This window comes from Rhinatrema bivittatum, chromosome 6, assembly GCF_901001135.1.
Source record: "Rhinatrema bivittatum chromosome 6, aRhiBiv1.1, whole genome shotgun sequence".
Taxonomy (NCBI): Eukaryota; Metazoa; Chordata; class Amphibia; order Gymnophiona; family Rhinatrematidae; genus Rhinatrema; species Rhinatrema bivittatum.
The window spans coordinates 123,666,257-123,688,383 of NC_042620.1; the positions used below are offsets into that span (position 1 = coordinate 123,666,257).

The 22,127-nt window shown below is 43.7% G+C and overlaps 1 protein-coding gene across 1 annotated transcript in view; it reads right to left on the bottom strand.

Moving 5' to 3' along the window:
• TTN (titin) overlaps nucleotides 1–22,127 on the bottom strand; it is a 509,207-nt gene that overhangs the window by 281,256 nt on the left and 205,824 nt on the right. The window contains 9 exon segments of the mRNA XM_029605898.1: nucleotides 156–233; nucleotides 330–539; nucleotides 3,611–3,871; nucleotides 3,974–4,241; nucleotides 4,336–4,425; nucleotides 4,551–4,734; nucleotides 10,034–10,316; nucleotides 10,961–11,053; nucleotides 15,150–15,437. Of these exon segments, the coding sequence (XP_029461758.1) occupies nucleotides 156–233; nucleotides 330–539; nucleotides 3,611–3,871; nucleotides 3,974–4,241; nucleotides 4,336–4,425; nucleotides 4,551–4,734; nucleotides 10,034–10,316; nucleotides 10,961–11,053; nucleotides 15,150–15,437 (1,755 nt within the window).

The following is a 22,127-nucleotide window of genomic DNA, read 5'->3' on the forward strand; positions in this document are numbered from 1 at the left end:
ACTAGAACTCATAATAAATTTATATCGATACTAATTTTAATCCTATTGCATCAAGTCACAAAAATGCTGCTTCACAATCACCAGTTTAGCATAAGAGGCAAGCCAGATGGCCATCAGTGTACTGTAAACGGCACACATTTATAACCTGCACCAACCTTTGGTTGTTAGATAGAGTTCTGCAGTGCTTCTTGCTTCACCTCTTGGTTCAAGTCGAGCAATTACAGAATAAACCCCTAGAACAAATAAAGTACTTGTATATTAGTTTATCCAGTTTAAAGAACTAGTGAAAGAACCATAAGATGATTTTGAGAATATTCCGTGAAACGTACCTTCATCTTGTGCAGTAACATTGTGGATGGTCATATAATGACAGCGGCCCACACTTCTAAAGCTGTATTTCTTACTTTCGACTAGTTCTCTTGCACCTTTGTACCAAGTGACAACTGCATCATCAAAAGAGACCTCACACTCAAAGGTTGCCGACTCATGTTCACTAACCACTATATTCCGAATGGTCTTTGTAAATTGGATTGGTTCAGCTGTTCAAATAAAAAGGTACAAATAGTTATTCATTTGCAATACTTTCCATCTCTTTCATTTTCATGTGAAATAAAGGTAGCATGAAACACATCATAAATTACTTGAAGCCTGTGGTAGGTCAGCCAGTTAAACTAACTCCAGAAAGGGTTTTATTTGACAATTTCATATCTTTTAGTGTTCAAGGGGGATTCTTAAGATTATTTATTCTGAAGGCTTGCTTAATATCTTGAAAAGCATTTTGGCTCTGGAGGAATTGATTGCATAATTTGATGTAAATGGAAAATCTGAATTCAAAGTAGTCACCCAAGCATAAGAAAATATTTTTGGAAATCTGGGAAGACTATATATGATGGCTCTCCCATAAAGTTAGGAGTAACCTATTGAACTCTTCATGAACGAAGGTTTATAGGATGAGCTATTAAGGTAGAATAGTTTGGGCAGCCTTTGTTTTTTATTTTACTTTTTTCAAACATCAATAAACTTGTTGCTTTTTTAATGGGGTCTTGTTGTGGTTTTTTTTTTAAATTTATGTTCCCCCTTTTGACACTTCAAAGCGGATTACATTTAGGGACTGTAGATATTCTCTATCTCCAGAAGGCTTGCAATCTAAGAAGTCGATTTTAAAACGAGCACACGTGCACCCATACATGCGCGTATTGGTGCGGGAGGATATGCTGGGGTTTTTAATTGTGCACGCGCTTGCATGCGTATGTTTTAAAATGCACTAACCGTGTGTAAGTATGCTCCTAATTTTAAGAGGTTACTCGAGCACAGCTAGCGCGCATGTGTCTTTCATAGGACCTTGTTAGCTTTTATGCATGTATGTAAGCAAATTTCAAAACAGGCTCGCACAAGGCAAATTCCCAGCTTTGCAATTAGTCCACCAGTTTGCCCAGTTAATAGCAAGGTCTTTCAGACCCCTCTGGTTCTTTATCCTGCACGCCTCCCCCAGTTGACCTGGACCCCTCACCTGTTCTAAAAACCCTAAAACTCGAGATCCGCAGGCTTGCTCCTCATCAGGAGCAGGAGTAAAGTAATGCGGATACCTAGTGGATGCATGCTGTGATTTTTGGTTTTAAAATTCGGAGTTACATACTTGGCCCCGCAGCAGAACGCCCATTCCCTGCCCCTTTTCCATCCCCTCATTCCTTACATGTGCACGGGTACATATGCGTGTATTTTGTGTTTTGTTTTGTTTTTTAAATCTGTGTTGCTCGTGTGTGGCCCACATACGTGCGTATGTAAGTGGGCATTTTTGTGTGAGCAATGCTTTTAAAATTGACCTGCAAGTTTGTACCTGAGGAATTGGAGGGTAAAATGGCTTGCCCAAGGTGACAATGAGCAGAAATGGGATTTGAACCCTGGCTTCCCTGGTTTATAGCCCACTGCTCTAACCATGCTGTTGGAGGTATTGGGTTACATGATAACATAATACTAAAATCAGTGAAACAAACGGTAAAATAAAGGCCTTTCCACGTGTTCTTTTTCTGTATATCATATCAAAAGCTATGCCCCTTTCACCTGGTACTGCTTTGATCTCACAATGTTTCTTCCACATTTTTGATACTTTTATTGTCATACATAAAAGGCCCTTTCACGAAAGTGTGAATAGATCGTCAAATACAATTACACATGGAAAAAAAAGACATAGGGTGTGCACATAATTTTGCATTTGTGAAACTATTCACACAATTATTCAAATTGCTAATGAACTTTAGAATCATGCAGATCAGTTCTTAGTGATTTTATAATAGCAAAATTACATGTGGAAAATAACACAAAGTGGTGATTTTCTGCAAAACTTAACTACATTTTAGGGAAATGTAGTACTTTTTCTGTAATGAATTTCTCGATTTCATGAGGACTTTATCATAAACAAATCTCTGTGATTTCATTTGCATGACAATTAAATGAGCCAGTATTACGAGAAAACCTTCCTGCAATTCTGGCTCATTTCAGCAACGAAATTTAACATCCAGCCTTCTAGGTACTCATGGCCTTGGTCGACAGTGCTTAGTCACCATCATCCTGCCAGCAGTGACATGGTTTGGTTAAACTGGGGAATTGTAGTCTGTTACCCTGTAGCTGGCAGTATTGCAATGTCATAATTCCTTTCTCTGTCCTTTATTTCATCCTTATTACCTCTCCCCTTTCCTCTGTTCTTGGAGTGAAGAGTGGGTTGTTTGCAATACTGCAGCCTCCTGACCAAGTTCCTGCCACTGTCATAGAATATAACAGCAAATAATGACCATTTGAGCCCATCCAAGCTGCCCAATTTCATTTCTGGTGCAATTGCCAACTAAGGATGATCACTAGGGATCCTCTAAGCTTATTTCATGCTTGACTGAATTCTGGCTAACTTACATGAAATATTCAGCAGCACAGCTATACTGCTGAAAATGTCTGTCAAAATCGCCACTTAGTCAGATAAATTATATCTGGCTAAGGGCCTCATTTTCCAAGCCACTCGCACGCGATAAGGGACCTTTCGCACGCGACAAGTCCCTTATCGCGAGCGATACCAGGATGGGGGCGGGGTCGGCCCCGGAATAGGAGGAGTCGTGGCGCAACCGGGGCCGACTCTGCGCCGACGCCGCGGGCAGCGAAAAGGTAAGTGCCTTTTCGCTGCCTATTTCGCTCCCAATAGCTACACCTCCTATGGTGGCGCTATTGGGTACGAAACCAGCAGCGATCGCACCACGACAGTGCGATCGCTGCCGGCTAGCGCAGGCCCACCCCCCATTTCGGACCACCGCCCCTCATCTTCTAAAGTATCGCAGGCCTGCAATACTTTAGAAAATGAGGCCCTAAATTAGATCTACTCTGTGTATAAGTGATTTATCCAGCTGTATGGCGGCCATTGACTTTAAATGGATATTCAGTAGCTGCCACTTAGCTGGCTAAGTAGTTAGCCGGATATCTACTGGACATATTGCTGTGGTGCTCCATATCCGGTTAACTTAGCCGGTTAAGTATCAATATTTATACTTGTTGGATAGTTAGGCCTGCTCAATAGTAGTTATACATCTAGCTGGATATAACAAATGTACAGACATATCTGATAACAAACCTTCAACAACTAAATCTGCAGTTGTTTCCAGATGTTCATATCTGCAGGAATAGCGCCCTTCATCTTCTGTGCTGAGATCTTTGATGAATAGTCTCTGTATTTTATCACTTACGTCTGCTGAATATTTATCACCAAGTTTTATGACTTTGCCATTTCTGAGCCATTCAGTTTTTGCATTTGGAACAGAGAACTGACAAACCAGAGTGCATGTTTTACCCTCCTTGAAATAATTATCTTCAAGATGCTTTTCAATTGCAGGCTCTGTTGGCATATAAAAATTACAATTTCAGAACATATGCAATAAAATATACTTAAACTGTAGTTTCCTTTACTTTTAAACAGAAACTTTAAATAAAGACTTACCAATCACAATTAGCTTAGCACTAGAAATATGTGGACCACAGACAACTCTATAATTGCCCTGATCTTCAAGCTGGCAATTTCTGATATGAAGTATGTGGCGATCATCCTTAATACTTATTTGATATTTGTCATTAGATTCCAATTTTGCAGTTCCTTTGTACCAAGAGAGTTTAATTTCTGGATAATTTATCTTAATTTCACATTCAAAGACAGCATCATCCTTTGTTAATACTGTCTGATCTTCAACATCCTGGATCAGAGTAACAGGCTGTAAAAGAAAAAAGAGTCATGTAAGTTTCTCAGAACACCATCTTTATGCTATTTCATCTTCATTTAACTTTTTGTAAAAGCAATTATCTTACATCTGCTTGTGTGAGTCGCTGTTGAATAAATGTCACAAGTTCATCAAACTCCTTTTCATCTACTCGGATCCTTTCTGTTGGTTCAAGTTCCTGTAGCAAGATAAATAGGATCATTATACTCAACTTCATTAGAAAATATTTTACACTATTCAGTACACTGGTTAGAGGTTTACAGCAACAGAGCTACATGGGCATGCCTGAGTAATACTACTTACTAGTCTCTGTCTTTCTTCCTCCTCTCTTTCTGCTTTTAGCAATTCAAAGGCTTGAAGTAGACCACGGAAATCGGTAATCCCGTACATGCGGGCATACTTCTCATATTCCTTGGGATCAACATTTTTGAGAAGTTCCATGATATCAATGACCTGTTCTTCTGCTTCCTTCTTTGTGGTTGGGGTCCTATACAAATAATTAAGTAAATTATGAACATCAGCAACATGAGAAATCCCATACTGGGTCAGACCAAAGTTCCATCAAAATATACTTTCTCTGATTTGTTTTAAATGTGCTTTCTATTAGCTTCATGGAGTGGCCCCTAGTCAAAGTAGTATTTGAAATGGTAAATAATCATTCCCTATTTACCTGTTTAGACATCATTCATATCTCCTCTCAGCTGTCTCTTCTTTAGGCTGAAGAGCCCTATCCTGTTTAACTTCTCCTCACAGGGGAGCAAGTTCATCCCTTTTATTATGTAGGTTGCCCTTCTCTATCCCTTTTCTAGTTCTGCAGTACTATTTTAGAACTGAACACAATACTAAAGGTGGATCAATACGAGGCATTATGTCTTCTGTTTTATTTTTACATTCCTTTCCTAATAATATGTAACATATTTGCTTTTTTTGACTGCTGCCATGCACTGGGCTGAAGATTTCAAAGTACTGTCCACAGTGATTCCAAGATCCTTTTCCTATGTGGAGATGCCTAATATAAAACCCAGCATCATGGGCCTACAGTTTGGATTGTTCTTCCCTATATGCAATACTTTGTACTTAACCATATTAAATTTCATCAGCCATTTAAACATTAGGCATTTAAATGTCTATTGTCCCAGTCTCACAAGGTCCTCTTGCACTTTCTCACAAATGGTTTGTGTTCTAACAATCTTGAATAATTTTGTGTCATTTGCCAATTTGATCACCTCACTCTTCACTACTTTTTCCAGATGATTTTTAAATATATTAAAAAACACTAATCCCAGGACAGATCGCTTTGGCACACCACTATTTATCTTTCTTCACTGAGAAGTGACCATTCAGTCCTATTCTGTTTCCTATCCTTTAGCCATTTACCAATCCTCAATAAGACACTGCCTCCAATCCCATGATTATTTAATTTCCTGATGAGTCTCTCATGAGGGACTTCATCAAATGTCTTCTGAAAATCCAGATACACTATATCAACCGGCCCATCCTTATTTTGTCCAGAGAGGGTCAGGCGCTCCTACTCCTGGAGATGCAGAGCCTCCTGATCCTAGATGGGGCTTACATTCTTATTTCTCTCTCAGCAGGCTCCCACCCACAAAGTTCTCTGTCCCTGTAGGGTTTAAGGTATACCAGGCTAGATGTCTGGTCCCATACAGGTTAAGGAGGGGTTTTACAGCCACTCCTTCACCCTGTGTCAAAGTTCTGCTTGAGAACTACTTCTATTTTTTTTTCATCCTGTACATCCTAGAGTGCCACACCACCCTCCATAGGAATCATGATTCTCAACATCACCATACAAGCCAGTGCATCCACCTCAGGAAAACTTGAGTTTCCTACTTCTTTGGAGAAAAGAGAAGACAGTCTTTCCTTAATTTTCTTTTTAGCATGCAAACCCCTGTAAAAATTGCTTCATAAGAATCTTATTCCAAAACAACCAAAAAATCCTTGATTGACCTGAGCAATGGAAAACACTCATTGGCTTCTGAATACTACTCAAAATCAGTTCTTCTGAGGTCTCAGGACCTTCCTCCATTGTTCCCTCAGTAAATGTTTGCACCCGCAAGGAATGAGAAATTATGGAGAACAGCTCTTCTTCATGAAACAGTCCAACAACAACAAAGCTGTCTTCCCTTTCAGGAGAACGTTCCATGTCCTACAACTCTCCCCCACTGGCACACTCCTTTAAGCAATTTAGGGCCAGGGAAAATCACTGAATTAGAGGACATTTTTGTTTGTCCTGCTTTCTCGGCTTCTTAACACATGAAATCTCTGGGCTGCTCATCTGGGAAAGGGAAATCCCAGAATAATTAACTGAGGCTGTGCTCTGCCCCAAAGAAAACACCTGTTGCAGACATCGTAAAAGGTCCGAGGAAATGCTGATAGGTCACAAAGGAGACAGACATCAGGGTCAGTAAACTGTCAATATAAAAACCAAACAGCTAATGCAGCTCTGGAAGAACAGGCTGTAGACTTCTGACCATTGGATCCCAGGATGGAGGGCCTGGTTAAAAGCTTTCGCTGCGCATACAAAATGGCCACTGACCAGTTGTGGCAGTTCAACTGCTGGCAGGAAAAGACTGCACTATCAGCCCTGCTAGAATGGTCCCCCTTCGGAACAGATGTCTCCTTCTGTTTCTCAAATTCCTCTTTCTCTCTGCACAGTTATGACTCATCGGACCTCTTCCCCCATCTGCCTCCGTATTGCACAACGAGTACAGAGCACAGGCTTTCCTCCATGGTCCGCTGGAGAGAAAATACATTCTTCACTGTGTAAAATAAAGCAAACTTCCTGGATGTAAAAATGAGAAGGTTGCCTTTTTTTTTTTTTTAATCACTGTGGGGTAGATTTTCAAATAGCGCGATTTGGCGTACTTTTGTTGGCACATCAGGCGCAAACAAAAGTACGCTGGATTTTAGTAGATACGCGCGTAGCCGCGCAAATCCGGGATCGGCGCGCGCAAGGCTATCAATTCCGTATAGCCGGCGCGCGCCGAGCCGCGCAGCCTACCTCCTTTCCCGAGGCTGCTCCGAAATCGGAGCGGCCTCGGAGGGAACTTTCTTTTGCCCTCCCCTCACCTTCCCCTCCCTTCCCCTACCTAACCCACCCGCCCGGCCCTGTCTAAACCCCCCCTTACCTTTGTCGGAGGATTTACGCCTCCCGGAGGGAGACGTAAATCCCCGCGTGCCAGCGGGCCGCTAGCGCGCCGGGACGCGTCCTGGGGGCGGGTCCGGAGGGCGCGGCCACGCCCCCAGACCGCCCCGGGCCGTAACCACGCCCCCAGGCCCGCCCCCGAAACGCTACGTCCCGCCCCGAAAACGCCACGCGGATCGGGCCCGCCCCCTCGACACGCCCCCCTCTGAAAACCCCGGGACTTACGCGAGTCCCGGGGTCTGCGCGCGCCGGTAGGCCTATTGAACATAGGCGCACCGGCGCGCAGGGCCCTGCTCGCCTAAATCCGCCCGGATTTAGGCGGATTTAGGGGAGCAGGGCTCTTAAAATCCGCCCCTGTGACATTGGCTACCAATCTGCTATGGCACCAAATTCAAAACCCTAATGCTGATCTTGAAGGTTCTAAGAGAAAACGGACCAAGTTACCCGAGCTTTCTACACCAGTGTTTCCCAGCTCTCTCCTAAAGGCACATCTAACCAGTCAGGTTTTCAGAATTGCCACAATGAATATGAATGAGATAGATTTGCATACATTGGAGACCTAGTGTATGCAAATTTATCTCAGGACATGCATATTCATTATGGATATCCTGAAAACCCACCTGGTTAGGTTTGCCTCCAAGAAAGGGTTGGGAATCACTATTCTATCTATCCTCTAGACTTCTGGACTGGTGTGACTGGATGAAGAAGAATCTTGGTTTTATCACCAGGTCTCTGATGCAAAACCCATAACTACCTCCACCCTGGAAAGCAGATAAAAACTGGCTTTCCTCCATGGCTTTAAGTCACTAAAAACTGTGGAACACACAGTTTCTCTCCACACAGTTGCTCTGTACTCGTTGTGCAATACGGAGGCAGATGGGGGAAGAGGTCCGATGAGTCATAACTGTGCAGAGAGAAAGCCTTCCCATAACACTCGTCCTTGCCTCATCCTCCACGGACCTTCTCTTCCTAAGCTCAGATGCCTAAGCACTTTTTCTTCTGCTGCCTAAGCTATTTAATATATGTATATTAGTTTCATTAAATCTATGGTAACCCTCCGCTACCCTCCCCCCCTCCCCCCCCACCTTCCAACCTCCCTACAATCCCTCATTCTACCCCCTCCCTCGGAATACCTTGTTACCCCAAAAAGCCAACTCTTATCAGTTCTTACCAGTTTTGACATGTTACTCCCCATGCTTAAGCTGTATCCAAGTTTTTCTCTCCCCCTGTTCTATGTAAGACAACTTTGTCACTGTTTTTTTTATGGTTGCAATGTAAACCGGAGTGATAATTAACTCTGTTATTTGAACTTCGGTATAGAAAAGTTATAAATAAATAAATAAACACACCATTTATGAGCACCTTAAGCTGACTATTATAAACTGCCTGGCACATTTATGAGTGTCTGGAACTGGCTGCTCTAATCTATTGTCTTTCTGTGATGCTGGTTTTTCATTTCAGGTTAAGTCCTTACTGTCCATTTTTTCCAGACTGGACCTGTTAAGCTGTTACACCTATCTCTCTACTGACTGCTGTGATACTTTATAGTATTTTGCTGCCTTCTAATATGGTGTAACTTGCCTTCTATGAGTTCTTTATTCATCCAAATAAATAATGTGTTTTGCATTAACTCTATTTTAATATTTATGTGCCATTCAGCATGAATTTGCATGCAACACAGCTCATTAATATATTTTGTGCATGAGCCCATGTAAACTCCATATCAATATTAACACATTCTAATGGACACAAGCATTAAGAGTAATGCAGTGTCCATCAGATTTAAACCCGCATTAATGTATATTAATATGGATTTAACATGCATTAATGTTGTTACCCTTAGCACACTCTACTGCATTGGCACCTTTATTAATTATGGGGTAGATTTTCATATGTACGAGCGAGCGTACGTGTGCGCGTGCTATCCGGCGCACACACATGTACGCCAGATTTTATAGCAGGCGCACGCATGTTATAAAATTGGGGGTCAGCGCGCGCACAATTGTGTGCCCTGTGCGTGCCGACGCCTGTGGGCTTCCCCTGTTCCCTTTCCCCTAAACTAACCTTCCCACCCCTTCCCCTAACCTTTCCCCCCCTAGCCCTATTCTAACCCCCCCCCACATTTTTATTCTACCTTTTGCGCCTGCCTGGAGGCAGGCGCAGGTTGCACGCGCCGGCAGCCTGCCGGCACGCAATCCTCCAACACAGCAGCAAATGGCCGCTGTGCCGGAGGCCTCTGGCCCTGCCCCTGCCCCGCCCTGCTCCCAGACCACTCCTTTTGTAAAGCCCCAGGACTTAGACACTTCCCGGGGCTTTATGCGCGTCACCAGGCCTTTATAAAATAGGCCCTATGTGCGTAGGGCTTTGAAAATCAGCCCCTATAGACCTATCTGATATTTGACTATAACACAACATTAAAGGATCATGTATTGTTTAAATTGTATGTATAGTCTAACAGTTCTATATACATGCAGTATTTTTTATCCATTGAATAATGAAAGTTGATTTAACTGGTGTACCCTTGTTTTAACTTTCCCTGTCAGTGTGTAAACACAACTCATGGCAATTGTTTATAAATATTCCTTGAACATTTGAACACTTTGATCTCCTGATATGAACATACTTCTTTAGTTTTGCTCTAAGATCTCCTTCAATGATTTCTTGCTTCTTCTCGTCGACCTGGAGGTTGGCAGAGCACTCAATTTGACCATGCTGGTTGCTGGCTACACATCTGTACTGTCCAGAATCAGATTTTGTAACACCCTTAATTTCAAATCTGGCTTCCTCTCCTTTCTGCTGGATACTGAGACGACCTCCATGATTGAGCTGTCTCCATTTGCCCTTTATCCATTTCACATTTGGGACTGGATCACCTCCAACTTTAGCAATAAATATTGCTGTACTCTCTGAAAAAAAAAACAAAATTGAAAATATATCTTGTATATATTTTTCAACTTTTTATTCATTTTCCAAAAATATATACAAGCAATACATGCTTTGCAGAAATTAACAGGTTAATTGCCACCAGATTGTTACATAGGAAAATAAAAGAAACATAAAATTTAATAGCAAGCAACCTTCAATAGACCAACACAGAGGAAGAAGAGCTGGAGATAATATCACATAGGCAAATATAAATCATAAAAAAATATACTGATCAAGTGGAATAGAAAACTAATTATTGTTTAATTAAATATCTCAGGAGTAAATGTAGAAGGCTGACCATCCCCCCCTGGTACCTAAATAAGCTATCAGTTTACAAGGTTAAAAAAATATATAACTGTGACCCAAGATCTTAACCATATATTTTGCTGGGTATCTATGAGAAAAATTACCCCCTTTTGCTACCACAGTATACCTTAGCCTTCCTCCAAGCCTGGGTTTGCTTACAGACCTCAGGGAAAACCCAGACTTTTTGACCCATAAAAAATAGTTCTTACTATAGAAGAAAAGACTCATAAGAAGATGCACCTTATATTAATCTTTGGCAGAAATAAACACCACATGTAGGACACAAAACGTGAGCATAGTATTAAAAATATATTCTTACTTTCTACTACTTTGAGGCTTCTAGGTTCCTGTACAAAGAAGAGATTTCCTTCTCTTGGTGCTTTCTTTACCACTGTAACAGCAGCTTCTTTTTCTGAGAAAAGAAAAAAAAAGTATAGGCACTCACTGAACGGTTTCTTTACTGATGCATTTATACATAATTCTGTCTTTCCCTGAAATTGCAAATAGGCTCCTGAACAATTATAAGTTTTGAGTAACTGGGACAATCACATGGTTTAAAGATTTTGTAATTTTTTTACTCTTCAAAACTTTCAAATGTGTGCTAAGTTAACCATTATCTGTGTTTCTCTTAAGCTGAACTCATGTGTTAAAAATTCTTTTATATTTGTATAAATATAAAAGAATATTTGTATAAATATATTTGTATATTGTATATATCCTCAATACAAAACAAAAAGACTTGTGTTGGAAGATGTGTCTTGTAGAAGCTATATAAAGTCAATTTAAATACTTATATAAAGTCAATTTAAATACTTATATAAAGTCAATTTAAAAACTCAATTAACTTGTCTGCTAAGGTGAGGTAGAACCAGAGTCTAGATTTGTTTAAGAGGTGAGTGGCAAAAGCTGAATCGTCATTAAATTAAATTAACTTAATAAACATGAGGGACTCTGTTTTCAAAAGAAGGCCAATTGCATGCTTTTATTAAGAGATACTTCCAATGGAAAATACTTAAGGGAAATGAATCACTTTCAAAAGTGTGCGGAAGCTGGGATGTTCATAGCTTGTGATTTAATCGTCGGCTCAGTGTGCTGCAGCAGTCAAAAAAGCAAACAGAATGTTAGGAATTATTAGGAAGGGAATGGTTAATAGAACGGAAAATGTCATAATGCCTCTATATCACTCCATGGTGAGACCACACCTTGAATACTGTGTACAATTCTGGTCGCCGTATCTCAAAAAAGATATAGTTGCAATGGAGAAGGTACAGAGAAGCGCTACCAAAATGATAAAGGGGATGGAACAGCTCCCCTATGAGGAAAGGCTGAAGAGGTTAGGGCTGTTCAGCTTGGAGAAGAGACGGCTGAGGGGGGATATCATAGAGGTCTTTAAGATCATGAGAGGTCTTGAACGAGTAGATGTGACTCGGTTATTTACACTTTCGAATAATAGAAGGACTAGGGGGCATTCCATGAAGTTAGCAAATAGCACATTTAAGACTAATCGGAGAAAATTCTTTTTCACTCAACGCACAATAAATCTCTGGAATTTGTTGCCAGAGGATGTGGTTAGTGCAGTTAGTATAGCTGGGTTCAAAAAAGGTTTGGATAAGTTATTGGAAGAGAAGTCCATTAACTGCTATTAATCAAGTTTACTTAGGGAATAGTCACTGCTATTAATTGCATCAGTAGCATGGGATCTTCTAGGTGTTTGGGTAATTGCCAGGTTCTTGTGGCCTGGTTTGGCCTCTGTTGGAAACAGGATGCTGGGCTTGATGGACCCTTGGTCTGACCCAGCATGGCAATTTCTTATGTTCTTATGTTCTTATATAACCACCATGGCCTTTTGCACGTTTTTCTATATGATTTACAATTTTCTTTTCAGGAATTGGAAGGCATGGCACATCTGTTTTTGTTTCTGCTTTTTACTCTATTCACATCTTACAGTGCACGCTTCCCAGACCGTGAAGTCAGGACTCCAAATAGGGGTCAGAAAACCTTCAGCTGGGGTGACAAGTGCCTCAAACGGTAGCACCTTTAGGTGGCAGGATCAGCAGGCTTTGGGGTGGAATGAGTTTCTGTGGCACCAAGAAGCCCTGTGTAAGGAGAGATCAGGGTCGCTGCAGGACCTTGCACTGGCTCACAAGCCCTTCGCTGATTTTCATTACTAAAGTTGTTTCCACTTGCAGATCACCAGCGGGCCTTGGGACCAGCCATAAGAAGAGGGGAAAGCTAAGTGTGTACAGGCCGCTGGAGATTATAACTGCTCCCCTTTCCTCTCCCACCACTAACCCTACCCAAGAGAAAAATGTTGCCCTGTCATCAGTCTGCCCTCTCTTCTCCCCGCTTGTCATCCACAAAGGAAAAGGTTGCTACTGACCTTGGCCAGGGGGATTAGAGAAGAGACTGTTTGAAGGGCGAGATCAGATATGGAAGGGGTTTAGGGTTGGATCAGTTAGAAAGGGATTGACTGTTGAGGATGAGAGAGGGGGAATGAAAGCAGATCAGCTGGGGGATGAAGGGGTAAGAGGGGATTCAGCTGGGGAAGATGTGAGTGAAGGGCTGGGAGGGGAGGTGAGGCTGGGAATGAGAGAGTACAAATGGGGGCTGGTGGGTGTGAGAGGGAGGGAGCGACATAGAATCAGTTTGAGGTTACAAGAAGGCCCGAGAGGTTAGAGAGGATCAGGGGGCGGATGCAAAAAGGGCTCAGAAAGGGGGGTGGTGGGCTGGGGAGGTAAGAGTAGCTGGGGGAAGTGACAAGGGATCAGATGGAGGGACAGAGATTGAGGGGGTGGGCTGAGGAGGTAAGAGTAGCTGGGGGAAGTAACAAGGGATCAGATGGAGGGACAGAGATTGAGGGGGTGGGCTGGGGAGGTAAGAGTAGCTGGGGGGAAGTAACAAGGGATCAGGTGGAGAGACAGAGATTGAGGGGTGGGCTGGGGGAGGTAAGAGTAGCTGGGGGAAGTAACAAGGGATCAGGTGGAGAGACAGAGATTGAGGGGTGGGCTGGGGGAGGTAAGAGTAGCTGGGGGAAGTAACAAGGGATCAGGTGGAGAGACAGAGATTGAGGGGGTGGGCTGGGGGAGGTAAGAGTAGCTGGGGGAAGTGACAAGGGATCAGATGGAGGGACAGAGATTGAGGGGGTGGGCTGGGGAGGTAAGTAGCTGGGGGAAGTACAAGGGAGGGAGTTAAGAGTAGCTGGGGAAGTAACAAGGGATCAGGTGGAGAGACAGAGATTGAGGGGGTGGGCTGGGGAGGTAAGAGTAGCTGGGGGAAGTGACAAGGGATCAGATGGAGGGACAGAGATTGAGGGGGTGGGCTGGGGAGGTAAGAGTAGCTGGGGGAAGTAACAAGGGATCAGATGGAGGGACAGAGATTGAGGGGGTGGGCTGGGGAGGTAAGAGTAGCTGGGGGAAGTACAAGGGATCAGGGGAGAGACAGAGATTGAGGGGGTGGGCTGGGGAGGTAAGAGTAGCTGGGGGAAGTAACAAGGGATCAGATGGAGGGACAGAGATTGAGGGGGTGGGCTGGGAAGGTAAGAGTAGCTGGGGGAAGTGACAAGGGATCAGATGGAGGGACAGAGATTGAGGGGGTGGGCTGGGGAGGTAAGAGTAGCTGGGGGAAGTAACAAGGGATCAGGTGGAGAGACAGAGATTGAGGGGGTGGGCTGGGGAGGTAAGAGTAGCTGGGGGAAGTAACAAGAGATCAGGTGGAGAGACAGAGATTGAGGGGGTGGGCTGGGGAGGTAAGAGTAGCTGGGGGAAGTAACAAGAGATCAGGTGGAGAGACAGAGATTGAGGGGGTGGGCTGGGGAGGTAAGAGTAGCTGGGGGAAGTGACAAGGGATCAGATGGAGGGACAGAGATTGAGGGGATGGGCTGGGGAGCGTAACTCTTAATATCTGGCCCTAAGTTCTTAATTACCTCTTTTCTCTTACTCCTCCCTACACCCCTCTTCATGAACTCTGTTCACTGGGCAAGTCAATCTTATTCATGTCATTCTTCTCCATCAGCAATTCCCAACTCCATGCTGTGCTATATACTTGGAATAGACTTTTTATGCTGATGTATCATGCTCCCTTCTTTGGCCATATTCAAATTCAGCCTACATTCTACCTTTTTGAGACTGCTTTTAAATCATAACCCCTGGTTCTTTTGATCACAGTCTTTTTGGTTTTAACCATTATCTTAATTAAATATTCCCCTTATTTGTGCTCTATGTTTGTCTTGACTACGCTGTAAACTCTATAGAGCAGGGTATGTTTCCTATGTATAATTTTACAGTGTTGTCTATGTCTATTAGTGCTAAAGAAATGATAAGTAGTGGTGATAAACAGTAGCAGGAATACAAAGTAATGTATTGATATATTGATCAGTATTGATGTATCCAATAATCTAATTCAAAGATTTGAATACAGGACAGGGATATTACCTAGCTGAGTATTTACAGTCTAAAAGAAAAAAACAAAAATGTATCAAGTGATCTCATTTTTTTTTTTCTATACTGTACCTTGAACTGTCACTTTGGCTTTGCAAGAGTCACTTCCAGCTACATTAGTAGCTTTGCACAAGTATTCGCCTGCATCAGTCATAGATACTCCTTTTAGTACCAAATTAGCTGTTCCTTTAAAAAAACTCAGACTGCATTTATCTGAGGATTTTACTTCCTTGCCAGCCTTAAGCCACTGGATCTTGATTGGCTGAGATCCTTGAACATGGCAGCTGAGCTGCAGGGTATCTCCTTCTTCCACAGTCACTGGTGAAAGAGCTACATCAAAGACTGGGGGCAGTTTTGCTTCTGCAATTGAACATAGTTTTCATAAGCTCACAAGAAATTCAAAAACATTCACTAAGAGAGCAGTAATAAAGAAGATATACAATTCAATAGTGTTTCAAATTAAGAAAGATATTAGGATAAACCAGATACTGTAGCTCACATTTCTGGATAAAGTTTTTAAATCTAATCTTGGAAAGATTATTAGTTTAAAAAAGTAAAACAAAAATGCAATCATAAATTAATTGAAAAGTGAATCTACCTGCAAATATGAATTCAGAGTATGAGCAGGGACTTTTATTTTCAGTTTTATTTTTTTTCTGGAAATTTTAATGTGATAAAAAATAAATCAGCAGAAAAATGACTTTTCCACTGCATTTTTTTTACTGCGTGTTATAACAAAGTCAATTTTCTGCTAATTTTTTTTTATTATCACATTGAAATTCCTAGGAAAAATAAAACAAAAACTGAAAATGAGGGTCCCTAAGTATGAGGTTCAGTCATAGCACTGTGACACTGTGGCAGAGGAGACAATGCTTTGAGACTATCTGTTCAATAGGGTGGGAGGGGCTGGGTGCACTGGGGAGGTGAGCTTAAGGGAAAGCAGCCCCTGATGGCAGAATAGAGAAACTGGAGCTCATTTACAACACTGGGCATAAACCTCCTGAGCACAGTGCCTTAGTAGTTGAAAAGAAGGGGATTTTGGATTATATGTGGTGCGATTGCCAGATGCAATACAAGAAGCTGGGTCAAATGCTGACACTTTAAATGTGCAGGTATTAGACTCAGCCTTGCAGACTAAAAACACAGTTTTTACCCATCAATGTCTAAAATGATAGGAAGCCTGCAATATAGCCCTACAAGGTCATTTTTTTAGACAATACCTCAAAATTTGAAAAAGTTATTTATAAGTATTGGATTTTTTAAAGACTTTTGTTGACAAGTTTGCTGAGGCTTGTCTGGTGCAATATTTTTCAGTAAATCATGGTGCACATGGAGTAGTCTACTAGCTGGAGCAACAGGCTGAAAATCAAGGTAGCCAGCATTCAAATCCTGCTTTTCCCACTCATGCTTTTTGTAACCTTGGGCCAATCATTTCCCCCTCCCTTGTCTAGGGCACAAACAGAAAAGCGGATTTAATAAGGAAAGCTCAGCAAAGTAAATTTTATTCCTGATGCAGCAAGGTGTTTTCCATACAGCGGTGTGTACCCACCAAAGGAAAATTGGCTCTTTCCTGCTAATTTTGATTCCTGTAGTACCACGGATCAGTCCAGACTCCTGGGTTATGCCTCCCTTCCAGCAGATGGAGACAGAGAAAGTTTTACTGACACTGCTACTTAACCACACATGCTACCTGCAGTTCCTCAGTATTAATCTATACCCTAACCAACAACAACAAAATTGAAAAATATCCCAACTTTTAAAAAGCTACAGAACATGAAAACATGAAAATACTCTCTGCTATAAAAAGATGAATGAGCGGATGACTCTCCCTCTCAACCGACTGGGCAGATTCTAGACTGATCCATGATATTACAGGAATGAAAATTAGCAGGTAAGAACCAATTTTCCTTTCCCTGCACATACCCGGATCAGTCCAGAATCCTGGGATGTACCAAAGCTCCCTAGACAGGGTGGGACCTGGAGAGTCCCGCTGGCAGAACACTTTCACAAAAGGATTGGGAGCCCGTATTGCCCACATCCAAACGATAGTGTCTAGCAACAGTATGTAACAACTTCTAAGTCGCTGTCAAGAAAATCTCCTGGTGAGAAACCACCTGAGCCTCCACCCACTAGGCCGCCTGAGAATGCATAGAATGAGCACATAACCCCTCCAGGACCAGCCAACCACAAAGAATGTAGTTGGAACCATTAGCCTCCTTAAGCCAATGAGCAATGGTAGCCTTAGAAGCCTGAAATCCCTCATGGGCTGCTCCACAGAACAAAGAAGTGATCTGACCTCCTAAAGTCATTCGTTACCTTGAGGTAATTTAATAAGGTTATTCTGATATCTAACAACCTGAGCATGAGGAGTTGATGCATCCCACCTGGGAAAAGCTGGGAGCTCCACAGTCAGATTCACGTGAAACATGGAGACCGCTTTTGGTAAAAAGGAAGGTACAGTTCTCAGAGACTCCTGACTCTGAAATCTGGAGGAATGGATCACGACACAACAGCACCTGCAATTCAGAAATCCTTCTAGCGGAACAAATGGCCACCAGAAAAATCACCTTAAGAGTCAAGTCTTTCAAAGTCACTCACTGGAGTAGTTCAAAAGGAGCCTCACATAAAACCCTGAGGACAAGATTAAAATTCCAGGACGTGTTGAAGTGGAGGACGCAAATTCTTTGCCCCTCGAAGAAAGCGAAGGACATCCAGATGTGCAGAAATAGATGAACCATCAGTCTTGCCATGAAGGCAACCTAGAGCTGCTACTTGCACTTTATGCGAGCTGAGAGACAAGCCTTTGGCGAAACCATCCTGCAGTCCGAGACTGATGACCTGAGAGGGCGAACTTCGTTGATGGCTCACCAGGACTCGAAAACCTTCCAGACTCTTACATAGGAAAGATTAATAGACTTTCTCCTGGCTTGCAACAATGTAGTAATAACCGCTTCTGGATAACCCCTACATCTTAACCGTTGCCTCTCAAAAGTCATGGTGCTAGACAAAAGTGAGCAGCCTGGTCAGAAAATATGGGTCCCTGTCGGAGAAGTCCCTCCAGATGACCTAAATGAATTGGTCTGTCTACAGCCAAATTGATCAGATCCATGAACCACGGATGGCACAGCCACTCTGGTGCCACCAAGACCACTTCTCCCTGATGCTTTTCTATATGAAGCAATACCTTTCCCACAAGCAGCCAGGGAGAAAAGACATAGAGTAGCACTCCTATCAGCCAAGGGAGTACTAGTGCATCGACCCCTTTAGCTACTTGCTCTCACCTCCGACTGAAAAACTGAGATGCTTTGGCATTCCAACGAGTCAACATTATATCTATATGGGGGGAGCCCCAGCATATACGAATGAGCTACATCACTGACTCCGACAACTCCCACTTGCCCGGATGTAATACCGTCTGACTCAAGAAATCTGCCTGAACATTTTCTACCCTAGCAATGTGGGATGCCTCTATGCACTTCAGGTGTTGCTCCAACCAATGAATCAACTCCTATGCCTCCTGGGCTACTCCTTGACTCGCATTGTAGGAGAGAACCCTCACCGACTAGCCACTCACCAACAGAAGAAATTCCTGCAAGGCTAATCTGACTGTTCTGGTCTCTAGTCAGTTGATAGACCACACCCTCTTTCCTGGATCAGCCACCCTGGCTGACTGGTGCTGACATACTGCTCCCCAACCAGAGAGACTGGCATCGATAGTAACTACAACCCAATCCAGGACTTCTAGGTCCACACCCTGGACCAGATTGGAAGTTAGAAGCCACCAGGAAAGGCTCTCCCTTGTGACACCGTCAAGCGGTATCTGAAGCTGAAAAATCATTTGAGACCAGACTCCACTGAGACAAAAGTGCTCTCTGCAATGGTCTCATGTGAGCAAAAGCCCATGGCACTAACTCCAGTGTTGAGGCCATAGATCCCAGAACCTGCAAGTAATCCCTTAACTTGGGCACCCGTAACTGCAACAATCGCCGAACTTGCTCCTGCAGCTTCAGAATGTGTTCCTCTGAGAGATACACCTTGCCGATTAGAGTGTCGAAATGAACCAACCCCTTGATATTCCAGGGACTGCATCAATGACAGATGACTCTTTGCTATATTCACCACCCAACCAAGTGACTGCAGCACTTCATGAACCCTTTGAACTCCCTGCGAAGCTCTTCATGGGGAATTGGAAGTGTAACACGTTTCCCTAAGGAGCTGCATGGGGAGATTAGGAACAAATCTCAGATGGGATGAGCAAATTCTAAAATGTAACTGTCCCTTACCACACTGAGAACCCACTGATCCTGAGTGATACTGGTCCACTCATCGTAAAATGCCAGGCGACCTCCTATAGTGGGTATGATGGAGTGGACCAACCTTGCCTCATTGCGAGGATTTAATACCAGAAGCACTCCCCCCGACAGCACCCCAGAATGGCCTTTGAGTCCTCCAAAAGGACTGGCCTCTGGACTGCCCCCGAAAGGAGGACTGTCTTTGGGGCTCGGACACAGGCCTTGGATGGCCGGGATCTCCTATCAAGTCAAAAACGCGAATGTGTCTGAAAAAAAAGCTTGCCCTTAGGCTTATCCTCTGTAGTCTGAGGACTTTATTGTCCCCACGAGACTGCATCAATTGTTCAAGGTCTTCACCAAATAAAAGCCGACCTTTAAAGGATAGTGAACCCTACTGCGACTTGGAGGAAATGTCCGCTGCCCACTTTCATAGCCGGAGCAACCTTCTGGTGGAAACCACAGATGTCATAATGCGAGACAAATTACAAACCAAATCATATAGAGCATCTGCTCCATAAGCCACTGCCACCTCAATTTTCTCGGCCCTGTCTGCATCCTCGCCCGAGGTGGAAAGGTTCTCTTGGGACTGTTGTACCCACTGGAGACATGCTCTTTACATAAAACTAGTACAAATAGCCATGCGCAAGCCCAAGGCCGAAACCTCAAAAATCTTTTTGAGGTGGACCTCTAATTTACAATCCTGAACATCCTTCAATGTTGCAGACCCTACTACCGGGATGGTCGTTCTTTTCGTAACTGCTGATACCGCAGCATCGACCTTAGAAAGAGCAAAGAGTTCCAATGCCTGGTCGGGTAACGGATAAAGCTGTGTCATGGCCCTTCCCACCTTTAAACCAGAATCAGGAGAACCCCATTCTGCTTCCACCATTTTCTGCACTGACTTGTGATACGGGAAAACCATCAAGGACTGGATCCACTCCATCCAAATCAGAGTCCTCTCAGGGGATTTTAACCCCCAGTACCTAAAAGGCCAGTGGCAGCAAGGCATCCAGCTCTTCTTTCCTAAAAAGCCACACCACCTTTGGGTCATCACCCTCGGGCACCAGGACTGCCAAGGTGTCCCCTGGATCTGCATCTCTGGAGACTGGATTTCCCAGATCCACCAGAACCCCTGGAACCTGATACTCCTCTGACTCTACCGGAGCCTCGACAGAATCATCTGAGTTGCCCCCACCTTGGCCAGAACAAAAGAGGGGACCCGAGGAGCCCTGCACTAGAGGGACCAAATGCCGATTACATTGGATCTGTTCTGGGTCAGGAAGATGCTCCCACCCCCATAGGCTGGACTGCTAAAGACCAGGGCTCCCTGGCTGCTGAAGCTGCCTGCTGCTTGGCTAGATAAGCCTCATGCAGCAGCAGAACAAAGTCTGTAGAAAGGGGTCTGAAAGTTCCAGCCTTTTCAGGCAAGGAACTAGGAAGTGGCAGCATGATATCCTCCAAGTCCAAAATAAATAAATAAATAAAGTCCCCCAAGTCTCCCCGATCATGGGCGGAGAGGGATCAGGCCAGTGACAAACGAAGAGGAGCATCCCCTTCCCCCTCTGACAGCGCGGGAATGGCCGAATGTAAATCCAAGACGGCCACCATTCCTGCATTGATCAGGAAGGGATCAGCACCCTGGTCAGCAACCTGACACGATGGTGGGGCGGTAGTGGAGGACCCCCAGCGCTGTTTCGCAGCAGTCGGGCAGTTAGAGGGGACCCTCCCATTTGGAATATGTGGCACAAAGGCTGAGTTGGCTGAGCTTCGATCAAGTCATGCAGCATGCACGGCAGGCTGACCCCTGGCCCATCAATAAACGCTGCCAGTGACATCAGAGAAGGAGCTGGTAAAAAAACATATAAACAAAGAACAAAAACCACCCCTCTGCTAAGTGAGGAGGAAGAGTTGCCACACAGTTAGAACTAAAACCGTTGTTTTGTTTTGTTTTGTATTAAACTTTAATGAAAAGTACCATACCCGAGACAGAGCCTACAACAAAATAAAAAATATAGGCTGTCTCAGACAAAAAAAGTACCTAGAGCCTGCAGCCGACCAACAGCCTCATGAAGGGGAGGCTTAACTTATATTCTCTTTACGCTGGTAATTTTACTCTGGGTCAGCAGTAAAATTATGAGTGCAAGTTTTACTGTATGGGGCTTATTGGGAGTTGTGGTGTTGTGACCCTGCATGCCGGATTTATGAGCATAAAAGATGATTTTTTTGGCATAAAACAACCCATCCTTATCTTCTCTTTTTACATTTTTTTAAATAATGGTGGTCTGGTTCCTGCCACATCTATTCTTCCCTTCCCTCTTGCTGGGGATGGAAAAGTGGCACCCTCCAGCCAGATATGAGTTTTCTACACCCTGTAATCCTCTCAGCAGACAGCAGAGACATTGCCTCTCATTCAGGTCAGGAAGCTGTATGTCTGTTGAGAAGATTTAATAAAAGCAAAACTCAGACCCTGTGATGGAACCCTCGGGGAGAAGAGCACAATAGGGGAGGGAGAGGCTGGAATTGCTGCAAACCGTGCAGGTAGGTAGGAAAAGGTTAAGGGTAAAGGAGGGGTTGAGATGAGGAGCGGGGGATTGGGAAGGGGGGGGGGGGGGGGGAGACCAGATGGCTCATGATTGGTGGAGGCAGGAGTTCAAATGAGTAGCCAGCAGGCTGGAGCTCCCCTTTTTCCCTCGGCACAGTGTCTTTCAGTGACCCACTGTACCCACCTTTTTTCTTTTTTTTGTAGGGTAGGTAGGGG